Raw genomic sequence first — 23281 nt, 5'->3', positions numbered from 1 at the left:
TGCCCATGCTGGAGTTCGCTGCCCCAGGGCAGATGCCAGCAGGTAGCGGGGCCGGGAGCGCGGGCGCAATGGCTTCGGGGCATGAGAGAGGCCACCAGTCTCTGTGGGTCAGTTGGGGATGGAGCATGGAGCTCCCGCAGGCACAGAGCTGCTGACCACCATGTCCTCACCCCGCGTGATGTCCCGGCCCCCAGGCATTGCTGGCAACTGGAAGAACCACTTCACCATGGCCCAGAGCGAGCGCTTCGACAAGGATTACGCCTGCAAGATGGCGGGGACTGACCTGTGCTTCCGCTCCGAGCTCTGAGGACGGTGATTGCCCCACGGCCCCCTGCTGCAGCCTCCCTTTTTTTGCCCCCTGCCCCTGTAATATTGCCTCTCAGCACTGCCATCGGCACCCACTTGCGGCTCTTTCATTTTCTTACACCCACGGCAGTTTTGCAGAAACAAGGTTTGCCACCTGCATGGTCACCGATTGCTCAAGGAAACCGCCTGCCCCGTGTAACTATCACCCCGGTGCTGGGGTGCCCAGCGGAGCCTCCTGCAGCCAGTCCTGTGCCTGCTGCATCTGGGAGACGGCCTCTGCAACGGCCGTTTTGAAGCAGCAGTGCCAGGTTTTTGGACAGCGGGAGCCACAAAGCGAGGAGCCCCCAGGCTCACCTACAGTGAGCGAACAGGGGCCCCTGGGCCTGCGAGCCCCTAGACGTGCGCTGGTGCGGTGACTCCCCCCCTGCCCCGTGCCTGCCATGCACCACAAGAAAGGGGCAGTCCATGGTCCCAGTAGGCACCTCTGGGCAGGCTCCCCGCTTACCTCAGCGTCGCATCAGCAGGCATCAGAAAAGCCCCTGCTGAGGTCACACTTTGGGGTCAGGGCAACGCCGCACTGCACAGTTATGGCCACGCACCCCCCCCAGCTGCCGGGGCCATGGGGGAGAGGGGAGGTGAGGGACTGGAGGGCGCCTCTGGGGATAGAGACCCTTCCCTGCACCACTTGTGCTAGGTTCTCCAAGGGGAACCGCAGTCCTGGGGACGGGAGTGTCCCGGCTGCCCCGGGGAGGGCTGAGGGCCAGCTGTTCCCCAAGGGAGGAATAAAACCAATGGCAAAAGGAGGATTTACTGGTGATCTTGTGCTGTTCTGCTCCCAGGGACCTGGAAACTCGGCCTTTGCTGCGCTGGTCGCCCTGCGACTGAATCATCCATAAGGTACGCCTGGTTTCCCTTCAAGGGAGGCTGTCTCCCACGCCAGCATCTGAAGGTGAGGTCTGTCCAGCCGCAGAGTGCCTTTGACCTGCATCAGGGAGTTTCCAAAACATTGCAGCCAAAAAAACATAGATAAATGGCATCAGGCAATGATGCAGCATGTAAACACATTTTTTTTTTTTTAATAGCTATTTTCTTAAGGTTGCAACTGCTGAAGAAAGCTGGAAGGAAGCTGCAAGTCTGATGGTCATTTGCCAGTCTCACCTGTGTTTCTCTGCTCTCTTTTGATTGATAGCTGTGCCAGAAAGTAACTTGTCAGTGCCTTGGAGGAATTATTCTTTCCTTGTAGTGTCCCTGAGGATGCAATTTCTTTCTGTAAGGTGGATGAAATATCCCAAGAGGTTGAAAAATTGACTGGCAAGCTCATGGCCTGTCTGCCTCCCTTAGGGGAAGGCACTCTGCAAAAGGCACTCGGCTCGTGCTGCAATTCCCGTTGACTCCAAGTCCCAAACACCCCAGCTGGTATCAGTGGGTCTTGTGGTGCCTGAACATGTCCCTGCATTTGGCTCTGCAGGATTAACAGAAGTCCACACAATACATCTAAAAGCGGGTGCAAAAAAGTGTATTTTGCTTTGTGCTCCATTAATGGAGGGTAGCTGGAGTGGGAACCAGCATTAACAGCAAGTGCTAGCGTCATTAACCTGGGTCAGACCTGCCGCTGCTCATCACCACAGGGTAAGCGCAGTATTGCTCCCCTCCAGGGTGCCTTTTTGGCCATGGAGTCCTCATGGTCTCAGTCCAAGTGTAAGACGGGGCTGGGCAAAATCCAGGGAAGGAGTTTTATTGTAAGTCACAATAAAATAGTAACAAATGTTTTTGCTTCTCTCTCCAATATTAAAAGCTTCTCTGTGTTCTATAATGCATCTTTTGTGTATTTTTTTGGACACACTAATTTATTATATCATTGATGACTATGCAGCAGGCTCTGAACCTCTGTCCCTTCTTATGTTGCAGTATCAATATAAACAAAGCTGAGCCAGAAGTGCCTAAAGAGGAGCCAGAAGAAGTAAGACAGGTAATTACAGACATGAGCAAAGAGACCTGAACCAGTGGTAGCTTCAGTCATAGCTTCTTTCATACAGAAAAAAGCCCCATAGAGAATGAGCTCCTGGGCTGGACACAGCTCCTCCGTGTCCAGGTGCTCTGTACAAGTTACATCAGTATCATGATGTGTTTCTGCAGGAATTCCCTCCCCCGCTGTTTAGGTCAGACACAGCTCCTCCACTGATGCGAACTGCTTGTTTCTATGTAATTTGTTCCAGGCACTTTCTTCCTTCCCCTATGTTTCTTATATGCCTATTTGTTGCTGGATTGGCTTAAAGTCAGGCTTTCTAACCCCCCGCCCTGATTTGTTCCTTAGATGTGCTGGGTTTCTGTGGATGCACATGTGGCTTTGGCCATGTTTCTGCTGCATCTGTGGTATGTTTAGATGACACCTTTGGCTATTTTATAATACAGATATGGCTCTGGTAAAATGTAAAGGGCCATATAGCAGCATGCTTCAAAAACCCCTTTTGTTCTCCAGGGTCAGTAAGACCTGGTGGGTTTTTTGGTTTATACCTTTTTGTCTCTGTGCTCAAATTGATCCCTGGGAGCTGTTTGCACTTTCTAGCTGAAGAGCTGCAATATAACCAGCTAGAGGAGGCCAAAATGTTGTGCTCCAAACATTTTGCATAGATATAGGCAGCTGGGAAAGAAAGAAGGATTCAGTTATAATGAGGCCGGAGGAGGTATCTCAGGAGTAATTGTGTGCTTAAAAGCACAATCTAACAAATTTGAGCAGGATGAAGCTCCCTCCTAAACACGCTTGTAAGACCAGGATCTTGAATCACTTGATATGAAAGCAGAGACTATATTCCCGTTGCTTGTTGACGCCAAGGTGCAAGCAGCATGTGTGGAAACCCCGGCGGCGGGCAGTTCCTCACCGCTCTGCGTGGATGCCCAGGTGCAAACTTCCAGTCCCGAACTGCAGAAGACACCTCCTGTGCTCTCACTAGCAGTTGCTCAGGTGCAAACCTCAGCACTCACAGTCACAGAGGAGGAAGATGCTCTTCCTTCACATGCAGAGGCCGAGGTACAGACATCCAAGCTGACAACATTGGAAGCAGAGGATATTCTTCCTTCCCTGTCACATAGTGAGGCTCATTTGGGCTCCTCCTGCCCGGAAACACCAGAGGCGCAGGACACAGCAATCCCCGCAGAAGTCATGCCCACGCCTCCAGAGCTAACAGATGCAGAGGTGCAAACTTCCCATGCTGAAATACCCCTGGGGAAGAAACAGCGTGCCTCACAATTACGGGTTGAGGCCCAAGTACAAACCTCCAGGCTGGATTGTCCAGAAGTGGAGGAGGTGCCTCCATGTGCGTCCCAGACAGAAGTACAGGAACAGTCCACCGTGCTTGAATTATCACAGAGCGAGGTGTCCCTTTCTGTGTCCCAGACAGAGCCTCAATGTGTCTCAACAGAGGGAAAGCTGTCTGTGCCCTCCGTGCATGCTGAAACACAAGAAAAGGAGGCATCACAGGCAATGCTGGCGAGGAAGCCATCTCTGGCCGCCTGTGCCGAGGCCGAAGTGCAAACTTCTCATATTGATATACCTCCGGGGAATAAATGGCGGGCGTTACGTTTAGGTAATGAAGCCCAGGTACAAACTTCGTACCCAAAACTGCCAGTGTCAAACAGCAGAACTTTGTCCCTGCAAGATACCAAGGTGGCTTAGGGCCCTGAGCACACTGCATGCAAAAAGTAAGTAGAAAACATTATTTCTGCTATTATTTCCCCCTAACAGAGCTGAGCTTTGCTTTGCTTCGTTTTTTCTTTTCTTTTATTTTTTTGACCAGAAAAACAGCAGGAAGATAAGGCTTATGCACGATTGGTGAATTCAGTCAAAATTGAGCAGGAAACTCATTTTAGCATTAATTCCCCTATGGGGCTTATATATGAATAAATCACTACTTATGAATACTTTGCAACAGAAGAATAAATTAATGCTTGGCTTTGGGGGCGGAGGGAGCTTGTACCCCAGCTTTGCGCTTCCAGCCACTAGTGGGGGGACCTCTGCCTCAGGACTCCTCCATGGGTCCATTCAATGGCTGGGCTGAGCAGCAAACTAACATGCTAAAACAAGCAGTTGATGAGCCAAACTGGTGTGGCCAAAGGCCTGGCCTTGGGAAGGGACACAAACCTTGCCCTGGAGCCTTTCTCATTTTGACTTTTTTTTTCCCCCCCGTGCAGAATGGTAAAAGCCCCCATGCGAACCATGCTGCTGCTTGTGTCAAGGTGTCCCCGCAGCATCAAAATGGCAATAAAGAGAATCAATAAAATCTTAAACTGAATCAATAAAAACAAGTGAAATATTATACATGGAAACTGTGGCATTTTTGTCCTAGAGTCAGAGGGCAAAAGGCTGAGATATCAAGATATAAATTTGCTGGGTAAAAGAGGGGTTATGATAGGGATGCCAGCTCATTAATCTCTGCTGGCACTTCTCTATCCCCTTGGACATAATGAGGAAGTAGGTGTTTTTCTGGACACGAGTACCTGTGCCTCTGCAAACATTTCTCCTTCCACTGCCACTTCTGTCTGTACTTGGGGAGGAACCGACCTTTAAATTATACCCTCCAGTTTTCACCATCTGGACAGTTTCCCCCACAAAAAGTGATAATCTTTTACAACTCAGAGTTTCATGTTAAAGTTCAGCCCAGAAGCTGCTTTCTTGAAATAACTGAAAGGAAAATTGCAGAGTTGCTTGGTGTGCCTCAGGGCAAAAGCCTCCATTTCCTACCCTGGCATTGAACTTTTGAGGTGCTGGTTGTCACAAGGGTATTATGGAAATAATATAGATGTGTCATGCACACTGTAGCCCTCATTCAGTGAAATGGTGAAGATATATACATGTGGCAAACACTAATATGTATTCCTTAACTTTTGCATAACTAGCCTTAGCCTCAAAGAACTTGCAATCATTAAAGTTGGAGGTTGTATCCATTTCCAGAGCAATTCTTAGTAATGTTAGACATGTGAAATACAGCCACTTAATATCATCTGCAGTGCTCAGTCCTGCTTTTCTTGTTTGTTGGATTTTGCCCCTTAATCCTATCAAAATGTTTATCTTCCTTTTGCATTAAGAGTAATCTGAGTATCATCTTTATAAGCTAGCCATAGAGATAAGTAGAATATAACCCTCCAGTTCCACTAGTAAGAGCTCTCATTTCCTATAGAGTTATTAGGTAATGATGGATTAGAAACAAAACCCTAAGAAATTCAGAGGAATCAGCAGCTCTAAATCTCCCCAGGCTTGCCTTTGCAGGGAAACATTACAAGCTATACTGATGCAATCCTATATCAAGGCTCCCAACTGCCCTAGTCGATGTGACATGGCCTTTTGATATCTGTCAGAAGAGCTTTGCTTAAGTTTCCTATAGGACTTTCCCAAGTAAATTCAACTGACCTGAAAAAAAAAAAAGATATGAAACTAAATGCAAAGGTCTGTGGAAAGATCATATAGGAACTCATAGCAGTAAGGCCTCACTGCTGTTGACACATTGGTAATTGCCCCAAATTCTGAAAATTTAGAAAGAGCCAAATTGAATATTATGGGCAGAATTTTAAAAACATGGAGGCCAATCTGTATGTTCCTGCATCTCTACATCCTTAAACCATGTCTTGATTTCCAGAATCAAGGGCTGCATACCCAGGATTTACCAGCAGTGCCAATATATGGACTACTGAAAGCTCTGTGCTTGAACCACAAGATTGTCTTGGTTTCCGTGGATAGTTTGTAAGCAAGTCTATCATTTAACAGCCAAATTTTTAAAGGTCTTGCTTTGCTAGCTAGAATTACAGAATCACAGAATGGTTGAGGTTGGAAGGGACCTCTGGAGATCATCTAGTCCAACCCCCACTGGTCAAGCAGGGTCACCTAGAACACATTTCACAGGATCGCGTCCAGGTGGGTTTTGAATGTCTCCAGAGAAGGAGACTCCACAACCTCTCCGGGCAACCTGATCCAGTGCTTTTTCACTCTCACAGTAGAGAACGTCTTCCATATATTCAGGTGGAACTTGCTGTATTTCAGTTTGTGCCTGTATCCTTTTGCTGGGCTCCACTGAAAAGTCCAATCCCATCCCCTTGACACCCTCCTCTCAGATACTTATAGACATTGATAGGATCTCCCCTCAGTCTTCTCTTCCCCAGGCTAAACAGGCCCAGCTCTCGCAGCTGTTCCTCATAGGGCAGGTGCTCCAGCCCTCTGATCATCTTCATAGCCCTATGCTGGACTCTGTCCAGTACCTCCATGTCTCTCTTGTACTGGGGAGCCCAGAACTGGACGCAGGACTCTAGATGGGGCCTCACCAGGGCTGAGTAGAGGGGCAGGATCACCTCCCTCGACCTGCTGGCAACACTCTTCCTAATGCACCCCAGGAGACCATTGGCTTTCCTGGCCACAAGGGCACATTGCTGGCTCATAATCAACTTGTTGTCCACCAAGCTAGGATCCTAACAGGAGTGAAAGGAATGTTTTTAGCCACTTAGCAGTCAGACACCATATTCCTGAGTGGTAGCTACTGGATGTAAAATCCTTCTGAGAATCTGGCTCTGTAATAACGTTATAACATTCCTTTGCAGAGGAAAGATAATCTGGACTATTAAATTACTGGGGTATAACAAAGCATGGGCTAATCCTCGAATATATGCCTTACTGCGATCAGCCCATATTGTATTACTTTCTCCCCACTGAAAAGCCCTGTTCAGGGTGGAACTTATTTAAGCACCTTCTGCCTGGTGCTGAACCTTGCCAGAGCTGCTGAGGCATGCTAGGCGAGCAGCAGCAGACAGGAGCAACCTGCCATAGCAAGTTGCACCTTATTATCCAGAGCATGAGTCCTTCACATCCTGGAAGGCTCCACTAGGTAAGAGCTTTTTTTCTGCGTGGCATTTGTCCCCCGTAATGTGTTGAACTGATTGTACTGTTGTACATGTGGGTTTTAGAGTGGTCTCATTTTGATTCCTGGTGGTTATGACCTCCTGAGCTGGTTATTTCAGGACCTAGCGACTTACATTCAAGTAGTGAATTTCCACATGAGAGCTAACTCCGAAGACGTGGTGTACTACGATAAAAATCACTCAGCAGAGGCCAGGGAGTCATGGCACAGGTTAACTTGCCTTCAGGGAGACATCAAATGCTATCTGTGGCTGAGACACCCTGATGGGCCTGGCAGATCCCCTCCAGGACATGCAGGAAGCCCTGTGTCCACTGAGGTAGCCCGTGGGAGCTGGCTGGGCCCTGCATGTGTGTCTGGACTCCTGAACCCAGCCTACAACTCCACAAAGTTGGTGCTGATGCACCCTAGACAGTATCAAGAAACTCCCCATGTTCAGCTGTGCAGGAGCAGGCAGAAACCACCATTCATATACCAGAGCAAAGTACACATTACTGTTATGGTTATGTATTGGCATTATTATCACTGAAATGAAAGACATGCTTCCCTCTCTCAATATGGAAAACACCAACACATCTAACAAAATCTGATCCTGAAAAAGTATATGCATTTCTGAGTCTGCATGGTAGCATCAGGCACTTAAATGTGCTCTGTGGCCTCTCCTTCTCTGGCCTATGTGGCACCGCTAGTCAATAGAGCAAGGCAGGGAAATTATTTTGGTACTGGAGCTCGCATTTGGGGGGGGCTCTCACTTGCTGCTTCTGCCTTGGTGAAGATGCACCAACTTGAATTAATGCTGAAGCCTGGAGAGGGGATGGTTCTCGGCTGGGACTAGAGCACAACTGCCGGTAACTCATGCTATTAACAGACTGCACATACTGGCAGGTCCACACAACTATGGAAGGATAGGGGAGGCTTAATGATACCTATGATATCGTTTGCCACTGCTAGTCCTGTCACAGGAATCCCTCCTTGCACCAGCATCCTCCACCAAGTATCCTCTTCTGTCTTTTCAGTCCAGAGACCGAAGGTGTTCCAGGTCAATTACTCTGCTGTGGCTTTAAAAGCTCCCACTTGGGTGGTGGTAAAGACCTGCCTTTGCCAAGGGTGCTAGTAAAGCACCATCACATGCAACACAGAGACTGAGTGCTCCTGGCTAGAAGAGAAAGCTCCCAGGCTACCTAACCCTTAACGCTGCTATGGCCACAAAAGCCTTCAGCTCAAAGAAATACTTCCAACTGCTAGCTTTTCTGGTGGCTTTTGTAAGGATGGCCTTCTGTGGGAATGTGTTAGTCTGGCCAACAGAAGCCAGCCACTGGCTAAACATCAAGATAGTTATACAGGAGCTGATCCGTCGTGGGCACGGCGTCACCATCCTGGTCTCAAACGCTTCACTCTTCATTAAACCCAGGCCTGAGGCTGTGGAGAAATTTGAGGTCTATGCTGTGCCCTTCAAAAAAGACACAGTTGAGAACCTGATCGAGGATATAGTAGCACTATGGCTGAACAACAGACCAACCACTTTGACTTTCTGGCAGTTTTATAAGGAGCTGGGAAAATTGTCCATAAACTGGAATCAGATAAACAGGCAAATGTGTGATGCGGTGCTCACCAACCGAGAGCTGATGGCCCGGCTTCGGGAGGCCAGCTACGACCTGCTGCTGTCGGACCCAGTGACCCTGTGTGGGGACCTCGTGGCTCTCAAGCTGGCAGTCCCTTTTGTGTACTCGCTGCGCTTCACCCCAGCCTCGACTGTGGAGAGGCACTGCGGCAAGATCCCGGCCCCGCCGTCCTACACACCCGCAGCCCTCTCTGAGCTCACTGACTGCATGACCTTTGGCGAAAGAATAAAAAACATAGTGTCTTATCACTTACAAGACTACGTTTTCCAGAGGTACTGGGGAGAATGGGACACATACTACAGCAAGGTCCTAGGTAAGCCTTCTGCTATTTCAGTTTCTCATTGTGCAGCCTCCCATGACATGACTAGGAGCCAGAAGAAGGGCAGGCTGGCAAAGTCAGGGGCTCAAAAATGAGACAGGACTAAAATGATATCCGAGAAGTAGAAGAGGTAGAGGAGTAGAAGATTTTCATTATTTCCCTTAGTGGAAAAGGGAGTGAGCAACCAGTGAAAGAGCCAGGTAGCCCATGTCAAAGCAAAAGGGGACCTTTTAGCACAAAACAGCAGGCTGCAGCTGCAGGCCAGAGGGACTGCAGAGACCAAAAGAATAAACACACTTGCAAAAGAAGGAAAGCACTTCACTGGGGACTCTGCCTCAGCCTGGTAGGGCAATCATTACAGTCTTCAGCCATTAGCCACCAAGCTACCCATGACAGGAATGTCTCCATGAATTGTACTCACACCCCTGGCAGGGTGCCAAACTGGGTTAAGACAGGGATCAGTGGATAGGCCTGTTGTTGGGTTTATGGCATTCTCCATATTTTTCTCATAGTTCTGATGGTAAGGTTTAGATAACTCCCACACTGTACAGGGCTCTTTGCCAAGAGCTCACCTTACATATTTCCCTCTGCTTGAATAGAGAGCAGCAGGAACAGAGCTCTTTTCCAGTTCAGACTGCTGTAACAAGAAGGGCTGGTGAATTAGAAACCAGCCCTGACACTCGCAGCAGCAATATTGAAATCCATTGCAGCTTTGTAATACATACTGCATTTACATCATCGGTCATTTAAAACCAACCCTTTCTGCACAAAACAAGTTGTACTTACACATGTTTTCCATCCACAAGCAAACAGTTCAAGTAGCAAGACTTCATGTTCAAGCCTTTGTTCTGTTTTCAGTAAATATGCAGAAATAAAGGTTTACCTAGGTATTATTGACATGTAGCCAATGAACTCTTAACTGAGCTTGTGCCAACTCTGGGAAACAGAGCACTTACAAGTCTCATGGGGTTGAATTCCCTGCGAGTGCTTGCATGCCGCAGAACTTGACAAACACACCAAACTACTGTCACACCCACAGCAGAGCGAGTGTCTCAGCTTCGCTCCTGACAATCAGGCCTGTACCATCGCCTGTGCTTTTGTCCTGGGGGACTGGGAAAGGACGCTATGGACACTACTGGACCAGAAGTGAAAGCCCTGCAGGACAGCCTGCTTTTGCAAACAATGAGCAACAGAGCTGGGCAGCAGCCCAGCAATGATTTTTTTGGCACAGTGAGAAGGGTTTATATTGTTTCTTATTTGCACATCAAAAATGTGCAAGAATAAAACTGTTCAGTAGATTTTCTGGTTCCACTTATGGTGCATAATTGGCACCTACCGGCAAGCAGGACAGCTTGCACTATCACACACCAGCTTTGGCATGCTCCAGAAGAGGCAAGTTCATGTAGAGACAGCCTTAGTTAGACACTGAGTTCCTTGCTTTCCCACTTTGGGCCCCAAACTTTCTTGCTGCAATCCTGAATCACCGCATCAAATGCATTAAAAATGGGGTACTATAAAGCAAAACGATGTCCAAAGAGCAGGTGAATGTCTTTGCTGCATACCCAAGAGCTGTCTGAACAGCAAAACAAAGAAAAAAAAATCTCTTCTTAGAAATAAATAACAGAGTGTCCTGCAGTTGGAAAATTGCTCAATGTCTGTAAGTTGGTATGAGCCCTGAGGTGGGCAGAAGGGGGCAGCCTGAGCCTGGCCAGTAGGACACAGGACAGGAGAGCCTGCCTGTGGGTCCCAGGCTCTCCCCGCCTCCTGAGAGGAAGCACTGCTTCCAGTTTCACCAGATGTCACCTCTCCAGGAAAAAAATTATCCAGGACGGGATTTTGCACTAGCTGCCTTGGCTCCTTGCTCACGAGGCCAAAGTGGTGTCACATGGGATCGGCCTGACCTGGCTTGCCTTGCTGCTTGTGGGAGGCAAGGAGGCCCATGTGCACATAGCTGCACAAGGCACGCTATGGCCAGGAAGGAGGTGGCAGTGCTGTGGCTGCTGGTGATGTTCGGCTGTGGGTCTGGTGGGAAGGTGTTGGTCTGGCCTGCTGACAACAGCCACTGGCTCAACATGGACTATATCCTTCAGCAGCTCGTGGCCCGGGGCCACGAGGTGACCGTGCTTTTGCCTTCATGCTTCCTCATCCTTGATCCCAACCAGCCCTCGCCTTTCCAGTTTGAGGTGGTTGAGGTACCAATCACCAAAAAGGAGATGGCCGCCTTGCTGGAAGAAATTATCTATTTTTGGTTTTACGAGCAGAAAAAGCTGCCCATCTGGGAAACATTTTATAAGACAAGTCAGCTGATGATCAAGATGAGGTCTACAAACGAAATCATTTGCAACAAAGTCCTGACAAATGAGATGCTGCTGGAGAGGCTGAGAGCATCTGCCTTTGACGTCTTTCTGTCGGACCCCCTTATGCCAGGAGGGGAGCTGTTTGCGGAGAAGCTGGGCATCCCTTTTGTGTACACCTTCCGCTTCTCCATTGGCAACACGGTGGAGCGGCTCTGTGGTGGGCTCCCAGCCCCTCCTTCCTATGTGCCAGCCATCCTAAGCCGCCTGACTGACAGGTTGTCCTTCACAGAGAGGCTACAAAACATCATCTTCTATGCTACTATGGATATCCTGTATCACCACAATCTGTGGGGAGAATGGGATCAATACTACAGCGACGTTTTAGGTAAGGCCGTTCTTACTTTCCCAGATTGCATCTGCTGTACACATAAGACTGTGTACCCAGAGCCTGGTGGTTAGGGTACAAGTTGGGAGCAAAGCAATCCTGAACTCCTTTTCTTCTTCCAAAATCCTTGTGTCATGCTGAGCAAGCCAAGTAAGTACAGACATTACCTGTCTCCAGCTACACTGACACAGCTAATGCCCTACAGGCACTTTCAGGCTAGGTAAAACAGTGCTAATGCCACTTAAAAGAAAATACAGCAGTCATATACATACATCAGGCATGGCTGACACCAGAAGAAATAAAAAAGCACCACAATCCCATCAAACAAAAAGCTTTCGGTCTTTTAAAGATAGAGAGAAAAGGCTTCCAGTGGAGGTGGCTCTGCCTTTTTTTAAGGGTTTTATGGAGATGGTAGATGTTTGGTTTAGTTAATTAGGAGAGTTTTTGGTTAACAACAACTATAGGTCTACTACTGAAGTTTTGTTTAGGGAGTTGTTACTTCTTTGGGGTTAGGTTTAGCTCAGTTGGTTAGAGCATGTTGCTAATAATGCCAAGGTCGTGCGTTCGATCCCTGTACGGGTCACTCATTTGAGGGTTGGACTAGATGATCTCCAGAGGTCCCTTCCAACCTTACCAGTTCTATAATGTTCTATAATGATTTCAGGGCATACTACCAGGAGGAAGCAGAGCTAGCATGCCTTTTGAAGGTTAGCTTCTGTGGGGAGGAAGGTAGTAGTACTTCAACACAGTATCTTAAGGGTTTTTGTTGCTCTCTCAGGACTGTGATGGGGTGTGATTTTGCAGAAAGAGGTATGTTGGCAGAAAGCCCTACTACAGGAGCACTCCTGTTCATTCATCTCCTCCTGTTTTTTCCCCGGGAAGACTGGATGCTGGCGTGACCTCTACCAGCATTATGTCTTTCCAGCTATGAGCAGTGTTGCGTGTCCACGACATCTGGTTACAGACAGGCCTAGAGCACATTGTGGGCTAGTTGTCAATTACTGCAGGACATTTTGTTGATGCTTAGTAAATGAAGAGATAAAGATTGTTACTGGCTTTACAGGTAACTTGGCTTTTACAGGGCAAAGGAGCAAACCTAGGATGTAGGTGATACCTACATCACCCAGGTGATAGGACTGGGCTAATCACACAGCTGCCAAAAAGGGTCCATGGACTCCTCACTTGCTTTCCCAAGCCTGAGTTCCTGCTTGGCATGGGAACGCATAGCTTCACCTTGAAGACATGTTATCAAGGTAACTAGCTCTTTGCAGAGCTCAGTAGTGCTTCTTGTCCTCACATGCTGGAAGGCGCACTTTGCTAAGAGCAGAAATGGAAACTGCCTTACTTCCCAAAGGCTGCAGTTCTGGAGGAGACTCCAGAACAGGATTTGCTGCTTGCCCAGCCTTCTCATGTGTGGTGCTTTTATTCCTGACATGCCCTCTTTCCATGGTTGATAGCAAGTGGATCTCATTTTTATTGGCTGACCATAGAGTATTTGCAAGCAGGAACAGTGCAACTGCTTCCAGCTTAGTCAGACTAGAGTTGTAAATGGTCAGCCAGGATGATGGGGCAAAGGTTTCTCTGGCTGTTCTGGGCCTATACCTGCTGCTGGAATCCTGGCTTCTGTGGAAAGGTGGTGGTCTGGCCCACTGACCTAAGTCATTGGATCAACTTGAAAGTGCTGCTAGAAGAGCTCATTCTCCGGGGTCATGAGGTGACTGTACTGGTGCCCTCCATCAATATGCTCATTGACTACCGAGACACCTCCTCCCCTTTTACTTTTGAGGTCCTGCAAGTGCCTTTTACCCATGAAACCCTGGATGCCATGATAGAGGACTTCCTCAATACCTGGCTGAATGAGTTCACCAGCTTGTCCACCTGGGAGATCTTGAGGAGGATGAAAAAGGACATGGAGGTCTTTAACAACATATCGAGGATGACTTGTGACACCTTGGTGCTGAACCCGCAGCTGATGGCGAAGCTGCAGCAGGCCAAGTTCGATGTTCTGATTGCTGACCCTCTGGTCATAGGGGGTGAACTTGTAGCAGAAATCCTGGCAATCCCTTTTGTCTACAGCTTCCGCTTCTCTATGGGGAACATGGTAGAGCGGCTGTGTGGCAGGCTGCCGTCCCCACCTTCTTATGTGCCTGCTGCCATGGGGAGGCTGACGGACCAGATGCACTTCACAGAGAGACTGCAGAACTTCCTCTTCTATCTTTACACTGACTATTTTTACTTAGATCTTTGGCGAGACATGTGGGATGAGTACTACAGTGACATCTTAGGTAAGGCAGCTGTTGCATGGCTTCTTCTGCATAGTCTGTGCCTTCTGAATGTTTAGGGAACCCAGCCTGTTCTGGTTCTGTACTTGAAGGCTTAATAAAAGTTGAACTTTAGTTCTAGATTTAGTCCTTATCCCCAACTGTTGCATTCACTGGTTGTCAAACAGATATTTGATTTCTTCTTCTTCTTTTTTTTTTTTAACAACATTTTAAGTGGAGTCCTATTTCCATACCAAATCTAAAAATTCATTTTAGCAGCTTTTGCATGCAGTGGTGTGCTGTTACCCCACGTTCTGAATTGTGGCCAGCAGAGGTGATAATATTCCCGTTTCTGTCACACAGAGGTTGTGCTTTCCCTTTTACAGCTGATGTAGTCTGTCAGACACTAGTGCAGTTTTCCTCTAGTTCCTCTTCAGAGTGTCTAGCTTATAGTTTAAATTCTTTTTCAGTGATGCCACCGCTGGTGTGCTCTTTCCAGTGAGCTAGATGCTCATTTTAGTGCCTCTTGAAGAGTTTTAGAGGCCAGTTGTCACCTCCTAATTTTGAGGACAGGCACTTCTGTAATTGATGGGGGAGTAGATAAAGGCTGAGGGACAAATTCATTCCTTAGGTAACTCAGTGTAAGGCTCTGGAAATAGTTTAGGGATAACTCAGTTTTCAAGTTGCCAGTGGGGCTGACTGGGAACACTGGCTGTCTTTGGACAACTTGAAAGCACAAAATGCACCTTTCATTCATGTGTTGCATGAGAAGGTACCACCCTGGGTCCCTGTTTGGTACAGGATGCTAAGCATGAATTTTTTGTCTTGTCCAAGAATGAATGCTAAGAACCATCACCTTTCCCTTTCCTGTATCATCCACAGTTTCCTTACAGAGTTTCCTTAAAATATATGCCTGAAATTTTTGTTTTAATCTAGTACAGCTCAGGCCTGATTCCAAGTCTACAAGAAAAAGGCCTTCTTTTAGTTCAACAGACTTTGAATTTGGTACAGAGTATCAGCATTTAGGCAGATAACAACAAATGAGTTGTAAACACAAGGGAGTCTGTGCTGTTGCCTTCCAATCTCTCCCTGTATTTCCAAGAACATCTCTCCCTGTATTTCCTTGTGCCTTCCAAACCAGTCTCTTTTTCCTGTATTGAATTTTTCTTGTGCACAAGACTTGATTCCAACATGGTCTGCAGACCAACACCTTTATGACACTCTGTTATACTGGCTTTACTTCAATTGCAAATAATTTTTACTCTAGTGACTTTGTAACTGAACAATCACCCTCTGTCTCTCTCTCTCTCTTTCTCTCTCTCTCTCTCTTTTTTTTTTTTTTTTTTAAGATTCCTAGTATAATCTGTAATGCTGACCAGGACATCCAAAGATGTCCTACAGGTAATTTTTTTCTTGATGCTTATGTTGCTTGATTACTGTTTGTTTTGGACTAGCTTTGGACAATCATTAACATTTCTAACCTTTCTATTCCCTTGTTCCACACAGTGGGACAATCCTGCAGAGACAACATTCAAAGTATATCTGAGAAAATGGAAGCTATGCTACATTTTTTCCCAATGGATTCTTTTTCCTCTAGATGGATTTCTAGAAACATTGGATTTTGCATAGAATTATGTTCACAGAACCAATGGTTTTGGCCAAATTTTCTTAAGAAAAAGCAGGAGCTTTGTGCTGGTCTCCAAGAGAACCAGGGCTGGCTGTACTTGCCTTGCATTGCAGTGTGAGCACCCACTAACTGTGTTATTTGAAAATATGTAGGAGAGCTTTGCTAAAACTTTCCTCCTCCCCAATGGCTGATCAGCACTTTGTGATTCTCTTTTTATTTGGCCCTAAATTTTGTATGATTATTCTGTTCCCCAAAGTGGGTTTTCCCTACAAGCATATGTAACAAAGTCTTTCTACGGTACAGGAACTACACACTTACCAGAGAAACTAAGTGCTTCCCACATACGCAGGTACTGCTCTAAATGCAGCCTAAAGGTTTTACATTGTTTTAAGTATACTATTGCCTCATGTGTGGCAATCTGCCATGGCCAAACAAGAGCCAGGGCTACGATTAGGTTTGGATTCATCCACATTTTCACTTCATGCTTGATTTGATAGATTACGTTAACAGGAGTGCCAGGAGACAAAGGTAAGGCTTATATTTTGCAATGTACAGCAAACAAGACTCCTCCTGCGCATGTTGTAACACCCTGTTCTTTGCCCACAGGAAGGCAGACAACTCTGTGTGAGACAATGGGGAAAGCAGAGATGTGGTTAATAAGAACATACTGGGATTTTGAATTTCCACGTCCTTTCTTGCCTAACTTTGAGTTTGTTGGTGGACTCCACTGCCAGCCTGCAAAGCCATTACCAAAGGTATCCTGACTTTATTCTGCTACTGGTTTATCTGCCTAGTAGAGTAAGAGCTGTTTCTCTACCTTACTGGCCATGCAAGCAATGCCTGAGAAGGCTCATGCTTAAGGAAGATGCTCTGCTGCAGGTGGGGAGCACAGACATATTTAGCAACCTGCCCAGACACATACAAGCTGAGGGTTAGGTTACAACCTGTGCTGTGAAAAGGCAATAGTTGAGTTCAGCAGAGTGAATCAGTTGCTCACTTCAGGAAAAACATGTGCTATCTCAGATTGCCGAAGCATAAGATTTAGTTCCAATATATAGAATTTCAAATCATGAAAGCACTGAAATACATTAGGCAAAAAGGCACTCTCACAAGCTGAATTCATCAGACAAAATAGAGCAAAGACTTGCAGAAAGACACTAGTGCTAAACACTTCTACTGGAGCTTAGTGTAAGACATCTTAAAGGGGGTAAAATACTCAGCATCTGTAGCCTATGCTCTGCTGTGACTGGCAATATTCAGGTGGGAATCAAAACTCTTAGATACTGATAACATGACAAGCTGTGGTATAGATTGTCCTGGCACAATAGGAACCTTCGAAGAAGTAGGATATTTTTGGTCCAAGTTTTCTACTGATAAACCTTGTAGCTTATTCTTCTTCCTTTTCCTTTGTGCCAGGGTCTGTGGTGGGAGAAATGGATAGCCCTTGCCTTTTGGATGCTATTGCTCCATTTCACATGACACTAGCTAAAAGAAGGAATAGGAGGATCGTTTGGTCTGATCTGTACACAGCCTTTTTAGCAACACATGCTGCATTGCTGGAAATACAGAATTGAGTGAATAATAAAGTCACAGCAGCAACTTGATAGCTATCTGGTCAGGATGCTGTGAAACCTGCCATCAGCACTCTCTTTGCACAAAGCTGTGAAATGCAAAGTTCTTGTTCCAGCAAAATCCAGATCCATGTCAATGTACTATGATAGAGAGGGTGTCACAGTGTATGGCCTTCTCACTCCAGTCACCATGATCCATTCCTGCTGCTCATGCTCTGAAAGAAATGTGTCCTGAAACTATTCAACTTGCTTCTAAAGGGACAAAGCTTCCATCTTAAGGCTCATCTTAATGCTTATCCTGCTCTATCCTGGGGAGAAACTGTTCTGTACAGGGCCAGGTATATCTTTGTAACACCCTGCTCTCACTAGAGGTACTCGGACACTGTCATATTCTCCTTGATGAACTAAATAGTTTGTGCTGTTTACAAAAGTCTGTGTAATCTGTAGTGTGTATTTTCACTTAGTATGCTTTCTGCCTCTCCTAGGAAATGGAAGAATTTGTTCAGAGCTCAGGAGAACAAGGCATCGTGGTGTTTTCTCTTGGATCAATGGTCTATAACCTAACTGATGAAAAAAGTAATATAATTGCTGGTGCCCTCAGCCAGCTTCCACAAAAGGTGATTTTTTTCTCAGTCTAAAACACAATCTGTCTCATTTTTTGGTCAATTGGTTGTATTCAGCAAGCCTGTTATGGTTTGACAGGCCTAAGTTTTATCTGCATCTTTGCTGGCTGTTTCATGTCCAGGAAGCTGAGCTTTGCAGAGAGGCAGATTGCTGAGTCACCTCACATAGTGTTCTCCCCTCTCTGAACCAAAGCATGTGGGGGAGTGTCCACAGGACACAATATAAAAATCACCCAGAAAGCATATAATAGCTAACCAATAAATTGAACTGGAGCAAAAGTTATTTGAATCATTGGAAAAGGGTGTACGCCTTTTGAGATAAGGACCCACAATAGGCGCAATAAGGCAAAAGAGCATGTCAAATGCAGTATATTTATCTTAAGGTTCCTTTGTTCAAGGTTCTCTGGCGGTACAAAGGAAGAAAACCAGAAACTCTGGGCTCCAACACCAGGATTTATGACTGGATACCTCAAAATGATCTGCTCGGTGAGACTGATTTTATGAGTTGTGTTTAGTCCTTGCAATTTCCTTGTTCTTCCATCAAAACCAAAAGAGAATGGCTTGTTCATGCAAACGAGCCACCTAATGCTTGGGACTACAATTAGTGCTGTACTTTAAGCAGCCGAGGTTTGCTCTTCTAGCCTTAATTTCCTAGTGCAAAGGCTGCATGTGCATAGAATACAAGAACCATGGAAGACAGAGCACGACTGCAAGGGAAGTAAGGAGGAATGGCTCAAGAAGGTAGCAACTTGATATTAGCTATAAAGAAGAGTCTTTAAAGCAAAAGCCCCTGTTTTACAGAGCATGGAGGCCTTCATCTGGAAAGGCTAAGAACCACCTTTAAGTAAGGGTAAATATCAAACTAAGTAAGCACTCTGGAGCTGGATTTGGCCTCTGTAGATTCTCTCCTGGGCTCATGCTTCAAAACACGTGAACTAGAAAGGTTGTGGAAGGGGCAGTTATGAACCTGCAGCTCATAAATTTGAGATCATAGAAAAATTAAAACAATTGCAAAAGACAATGGAATGGATGGAATAAACATGGGCTGCAGGAACACCCCATGTGGTTTACCCACATGGGTGTTTGCCAGGATGCTTAGCAGTGCTCTCATCCAGGCAAACATGGTCTGGAGCAGTTGCTGTTACACATTTCTTCCCTGTTTCAGGTCATCCTTTGACTAAAGCCTTCATTACTCATGGTGGGACCAATGGGATCTACGAAGCTATCTACCATGGGGTCCCTTTGGTCGGGATTCCCATGTTTGCTGACCAGCACGACAACATTGCTCACATGAGGGCAAAGGGAGCTGCAGTTGAACTGGATTTCAGCACACTGAAGACACAGGACCTAGTTGACGCAGTGAATACAGTCATTAACAATTCCACGTGAGTTTTGTTCCTGCCTAATTGTAGGATTGGGTTATTAAAATCTGGGTTTGTTGATGTGAGAAGTTCTACTGGCTCTTCTGGGAACCCAAAGTACTGACAAGCTGGAACTAGATGGCTTTCAAATAAAACAGAAGGTCTTTATATTAGGCATCTATTTTCTGCAAATCCACATCTCTTCGAAAAGAAAGATCAGTAACTCCATTTTCTTGATACTATATTTTTACAGGCCCTTTGAGAAAGATGTAATTCCTTCCACACCTGCCACAGCGAATTTCAGAGCGAACATGGAAATTTCCCTTCAATTCCCCCCAAAACTGCAGGTTTGCATTCGCCCATGCTGCTGATTGTCTTAGCAGAGCTGGTCTGCTACTGGTTGGAGAGAACAGCTCCTTTTGTCTTGCAGCAGTGGGTCCCCCTGCTCCTGGCTCCCTGTGCTCTGCCCCGGCCCCACATGGGGTGAGGTATCAGTGTGTGGCACTACAGCCCGTTAAAGTGGCCTCTTGCCCTCTGATTCCCTAAAAATAAGGGGGAAAATGGAGTAAATAAGGGGGAAAAGGGATCAAATAAGTGGAAAATCCACAGTAACTCCTGAGACAGTCTTCTGCTTTCCTCTCGCTGTTGTATGGCTAATTACAGTCTTGTGAGGCTGGGGGTGACAATGCTAGTCATCTATGGTTTCTTTAACTGGAGTCAGCACTATTCTATTTTCTTACCCTTGAGTGACTAATATCCTTAGGACAGTGGTTACTGAAGTTACATTACACCAGAATGGAAAATCCTGCAATTCATTGCTTTTTGTTGTTGTTGTTTGAAGCAATAACTGAAGTAATTTTCCTTTGCAAAAGACTTGCTTTCGCTATTACAACTTATAGTCCAACTGTAGGCAAATAGGAGCAAATTGTCCAGTTTCAAACATTTAAATAACACTGATAGAAGTAAAGGTAAAATGTTCTGTCTTTTAACAGTTCCTCCACAGGACAGTCAGCTGAGCAATGGGCTCTTTCAGAAACTAGTGACAACTCTCCTTGGTTTCTTCTTTTTTCCCCAGCTATAAGGAAAATGCTCTGAGGTTATCCAAGATTCATCATGACCAGCCAATGAAGCCTCTTGACAGAGCTGTCTTCTGGATTGAATTTGTCATGCGTCACAAAGGAGCAAAGCATTTGAGACCAGCTTCTCACCATCTCACCTGGTACCAGTACCACTGCCTAGATGTTCTGGCATTCTTGTTCGCCTGTGCAGCCATTTCTATTTTCATTCTTGTCAAATGCTGTTTATTCTGCTGCAAGAAACGCAGCAGAATCACAAAGAGTAAGAAAGAATAAATATGCTGTTCCCATCAGCAAAGAGGAATTAACCCTTGCAGGCTGATTCATTCAGCAAGGCATTTATGCACATTCCTCAGTGAAGAACATTATTATGATATGCTTTATGCTGGACTTATCAAGAAGTACCTTTTAGTACATACCTTCAGATATACTAAAAAGCAGTTCTGCTGCACAGCTGCTTGCTTAGCCAGTCTGTTACTTACAGTAAATTCCCTTAGGCCCACTTATAGTTGCTCAGTCCCTTGGAACTGCATCAGCTGATTACAGAGTTCCTAGAATGGTAACTGCGGCTCTGAATTTTCAAATGAATTGTGATATGCTTCAGAAATACAATCTTCCTGGGTGTTCGGCCATGGTTCTTGAACCTGGGACTAGTCTCCTAACTCATTCCTTCTCTATATCATCCACACTTAATGGTAAAGAACCAATATGTCTCTCCTGTCAGACTACCTCTTTCAAAGTTGGATAACAAAGCTAAGATCACAGGCTCCTAGAAAGTGCTCACTACAAAGTCTAGAGTCATGGGAAATTGGGACTGTTGCTGGATAATGAGGTCTGTATCACTGTTTTATAAAAGCACTAACTACCTGAGAGCAAAGAGGAGACCAAAGTCCATCTAAATGCTTAAAAAACCCGGACAAACAAAGAAATGGCTGACTTGTCTTTGAGGGTTCTCTTAAGCCCTAAATGCCTCTAAGCCCTGTTAAACATTGCAGTGTATCCTTGATAAATGCAGAAATACTCTACAGATAGAACTTGCAAATGATATCAAACACAGAAACAGCGCAATAGTCCCCTGTCTTGCCTGAAATGGTGGAAGGGAAATAATAAAGCTCTTCACTGAGTTAGACTGCTATCAAATGCAGCACTTGTAAAATTGTTTAGGCAGCATTAACTGATAAAAGCTTGGAAAACTGACAGTAGTTATGGCCTCCTGTTCTAGGTAAGGTCATGCCACTGTTGTGCCAACTTACTGAAGAAAATATATGCACCAATTTTAACTGTGACTCCTGCTGTATTCAGGACGCTGAAATATATAAGCCATGCAACGGTTTTACAAGTGTCCTAAGCAGCATAAAGAAATTTGATCGCTTCTTTTCAAACACAGCAGCCTGGGAAAGCATGTTATCTTTGTTTACATAATACAATTCCTTACATTGCATTAACTTCTTCATTGGCTTCTTCAATACCTTCAACTTCAGTTCTGCTCAAAAACCATTCACAGCATAAGTGATTTGTTTCCGAACTAGTTAAAACGTGACAATTTTTGCTAGTGGTTCTCACGATAAATGAGAATCCAGGTTGTTCTAGTAAACTGTTTCTAAGATCATGCGGGGATATCCAGAAGCACATGACAGTGAATAGACAGCAGAATGAGCAATACAACCTTCAGGCGTCAGATCAGAAAGGTTAGACCTTATCTGTTAGAAGAAGACAGGTCTCCACTAAGCTTTATGAAGAACAGAGTGCTATTATCTGGGTTCTGTCAGCAGAAGATCTGCTGATCCGTAAGAGCACAAGGAGGTCAACTCTGCTTTCATAAGGTCAGTGTTCTCCAATGTAGTAACAGATGCAAGTCAGGGAATGCTAACACAGGATGTGGACAATGGGATAGCTAGGAAAAGTGGGCAGGTAAAAGCTCTCCAGTTGCTTAGGAGTGGCTTCCTTTCAGTAACTTACTTCACAGAAGTTTGGCTTAGCTAATTTTGAATTGAAACAAACAACAAAACACTTCCCCACCACCATTACATGAGTGAATACACACCCTCCTCTTGCCCCAACTTGAGACTCCTTTTCTTTCCAGAATCTGCACACAAAGACCTCAAATAATGCAGGCTACGTCTGTGACACATTTGTTCAATTAGGCTCAGTAAGCATATTGAATTTGCCAAGACTGGTCTAATCCTACTACTGATGGGCAAACATCTTACTGCATAGTAAACAGTTTTGAAAAACTGTAACATGTTCAACATCTTGTAATATTTAAGAAAACACTTCCAGTTTGGAGGTCAAATATTTTGCGTAACACATGTCAATGTTTACTGTAACTATATAAACTAAAATACACAAAACAAATTGCTATAAGTTCTAAAAAACCCCCCAAACCCTCCCTCTGCCCCCCCCCAGGTGTTTCCAAAATTATCACACCATAGCCAAGCCTGTATTGCAGTTTACAAAAACAGAGGGCCAGAGCATTGAGAAACAGCATGGTGGAGTTGCAGGTCTTTAAAGCATGTGTTATAATGCAGCTTTACTATGGGAGAAGATCATTAAAACAGTTTATGAAGCAGTTTGCCTTGCTAGTGCTACACACACAAGCATTGAGATCTAGGAACTTGCTGGAGAAACTCAACAACTTCAAGTTTTACTTTTCTTTTTTCAGTTCTGCCATTGGCATTTACATTCAAGTATATCCTAATTAAAGAGAATTTGCAAGTGATGTAGGAATCACTACTAAGAAGAAATGTGGAAACAGTCCGGGCCTTGCAGGAAAATGCACTCCTGGGAGACAGATATGATTATTACTAAGGACAGTCTATCAACAGCTTTAAGATCATTTGATTAAATTGCATGGGTATGGCTTTAAAGATCCTGCAGCTTGACTACTTCACTGTGAAAACAGAAAAGCGTTTACTTCAGCAGTTCTTTCACAGAATT

The 23281-nt window shown here is 45.5% G+C and overlaps 1 protein-coding gene and 1 long non-coding RNA gene across 4 annotated transcripts; both read left to right on the top strand.

The window, feature by feature from the left end:
* The first annotated feature begins 1000 nt into the window (after nucleotides 1–1000).
* LOC134140278 (uncharacterized) lies at nucleotides 1001–3292 on the top strand. The gene is made up of 3 exons (XR_009958377.1): nucleotides 1001–1203; nucleotides 2215–2275; nucleotides 3140–3292. It is a non-coding gene; the product is annotated as an uncharacterized LOC134140278 (long non-coding RNA).
* Nucleotides 3293–8401: 5109 nt separating this feature from the next.
* On the top strand, nucleotides 8402–20766 carry LOC134139716 (UDP-glucuronosyltransferase 2A2-like). Of its 3 annotated transcripts, none has more exons than XM_062574437.1 (6): nucleotides 8402–9137; nucleotides 16320–16468; nucleotides 17770–17901; nucleotides 18306–18393; nucleotides 19073–19292; nucleotides 20344–20766. In XM_062574437.1, the coding sequence occupies exons 1-6, from the start codon at nucleotides 8402–8404 to the stop codon at nucleotides 20618–20620; spliced, it is 1602 nt and encodes a 533-aa protein (XP_062430421.1). In that variant the 3' UTR covers nucleotides 20621–20766. The 3 variants fall into 3 exon arrangements, with proteins under 3 accessions (XP_062430421.1, XP_062430422.1, XP_062430423.1); XM_062574438.1 differs by lacking the exon at nucleotides 8402–9137 and adding an exon at nucleotides 11111–11825; XM_062574439.1 differs by lacking the exon at nucleotides 8402–9137 and adding an exon at nucleotides 13387–14110.
* The last annotated feature ends 2515 nt before the right edge of the window (nucleotides 20767–23281 follow it).

The sequence above is a fragment of the Rhea pennata genome, chromosome 4 (assembly GCF_028389875.1).
Source record: "Rhea pennata isolate bPtePen1 chromosome 4, bPtePen1.pri, whole genome shotgun sequence".
In the NCBI taxonomy this organism is placed as follows: Eukaryota; Metazoa; Chordata; class Aves; order Rheiformes; family Rheidae; genus Rhea; species Rhea pennata.
The sequence above is the reverse complement of the archived record's forward strand: the minus strand, read 5'-3'. Positions and strand labels throughout refer to the sequence as shown.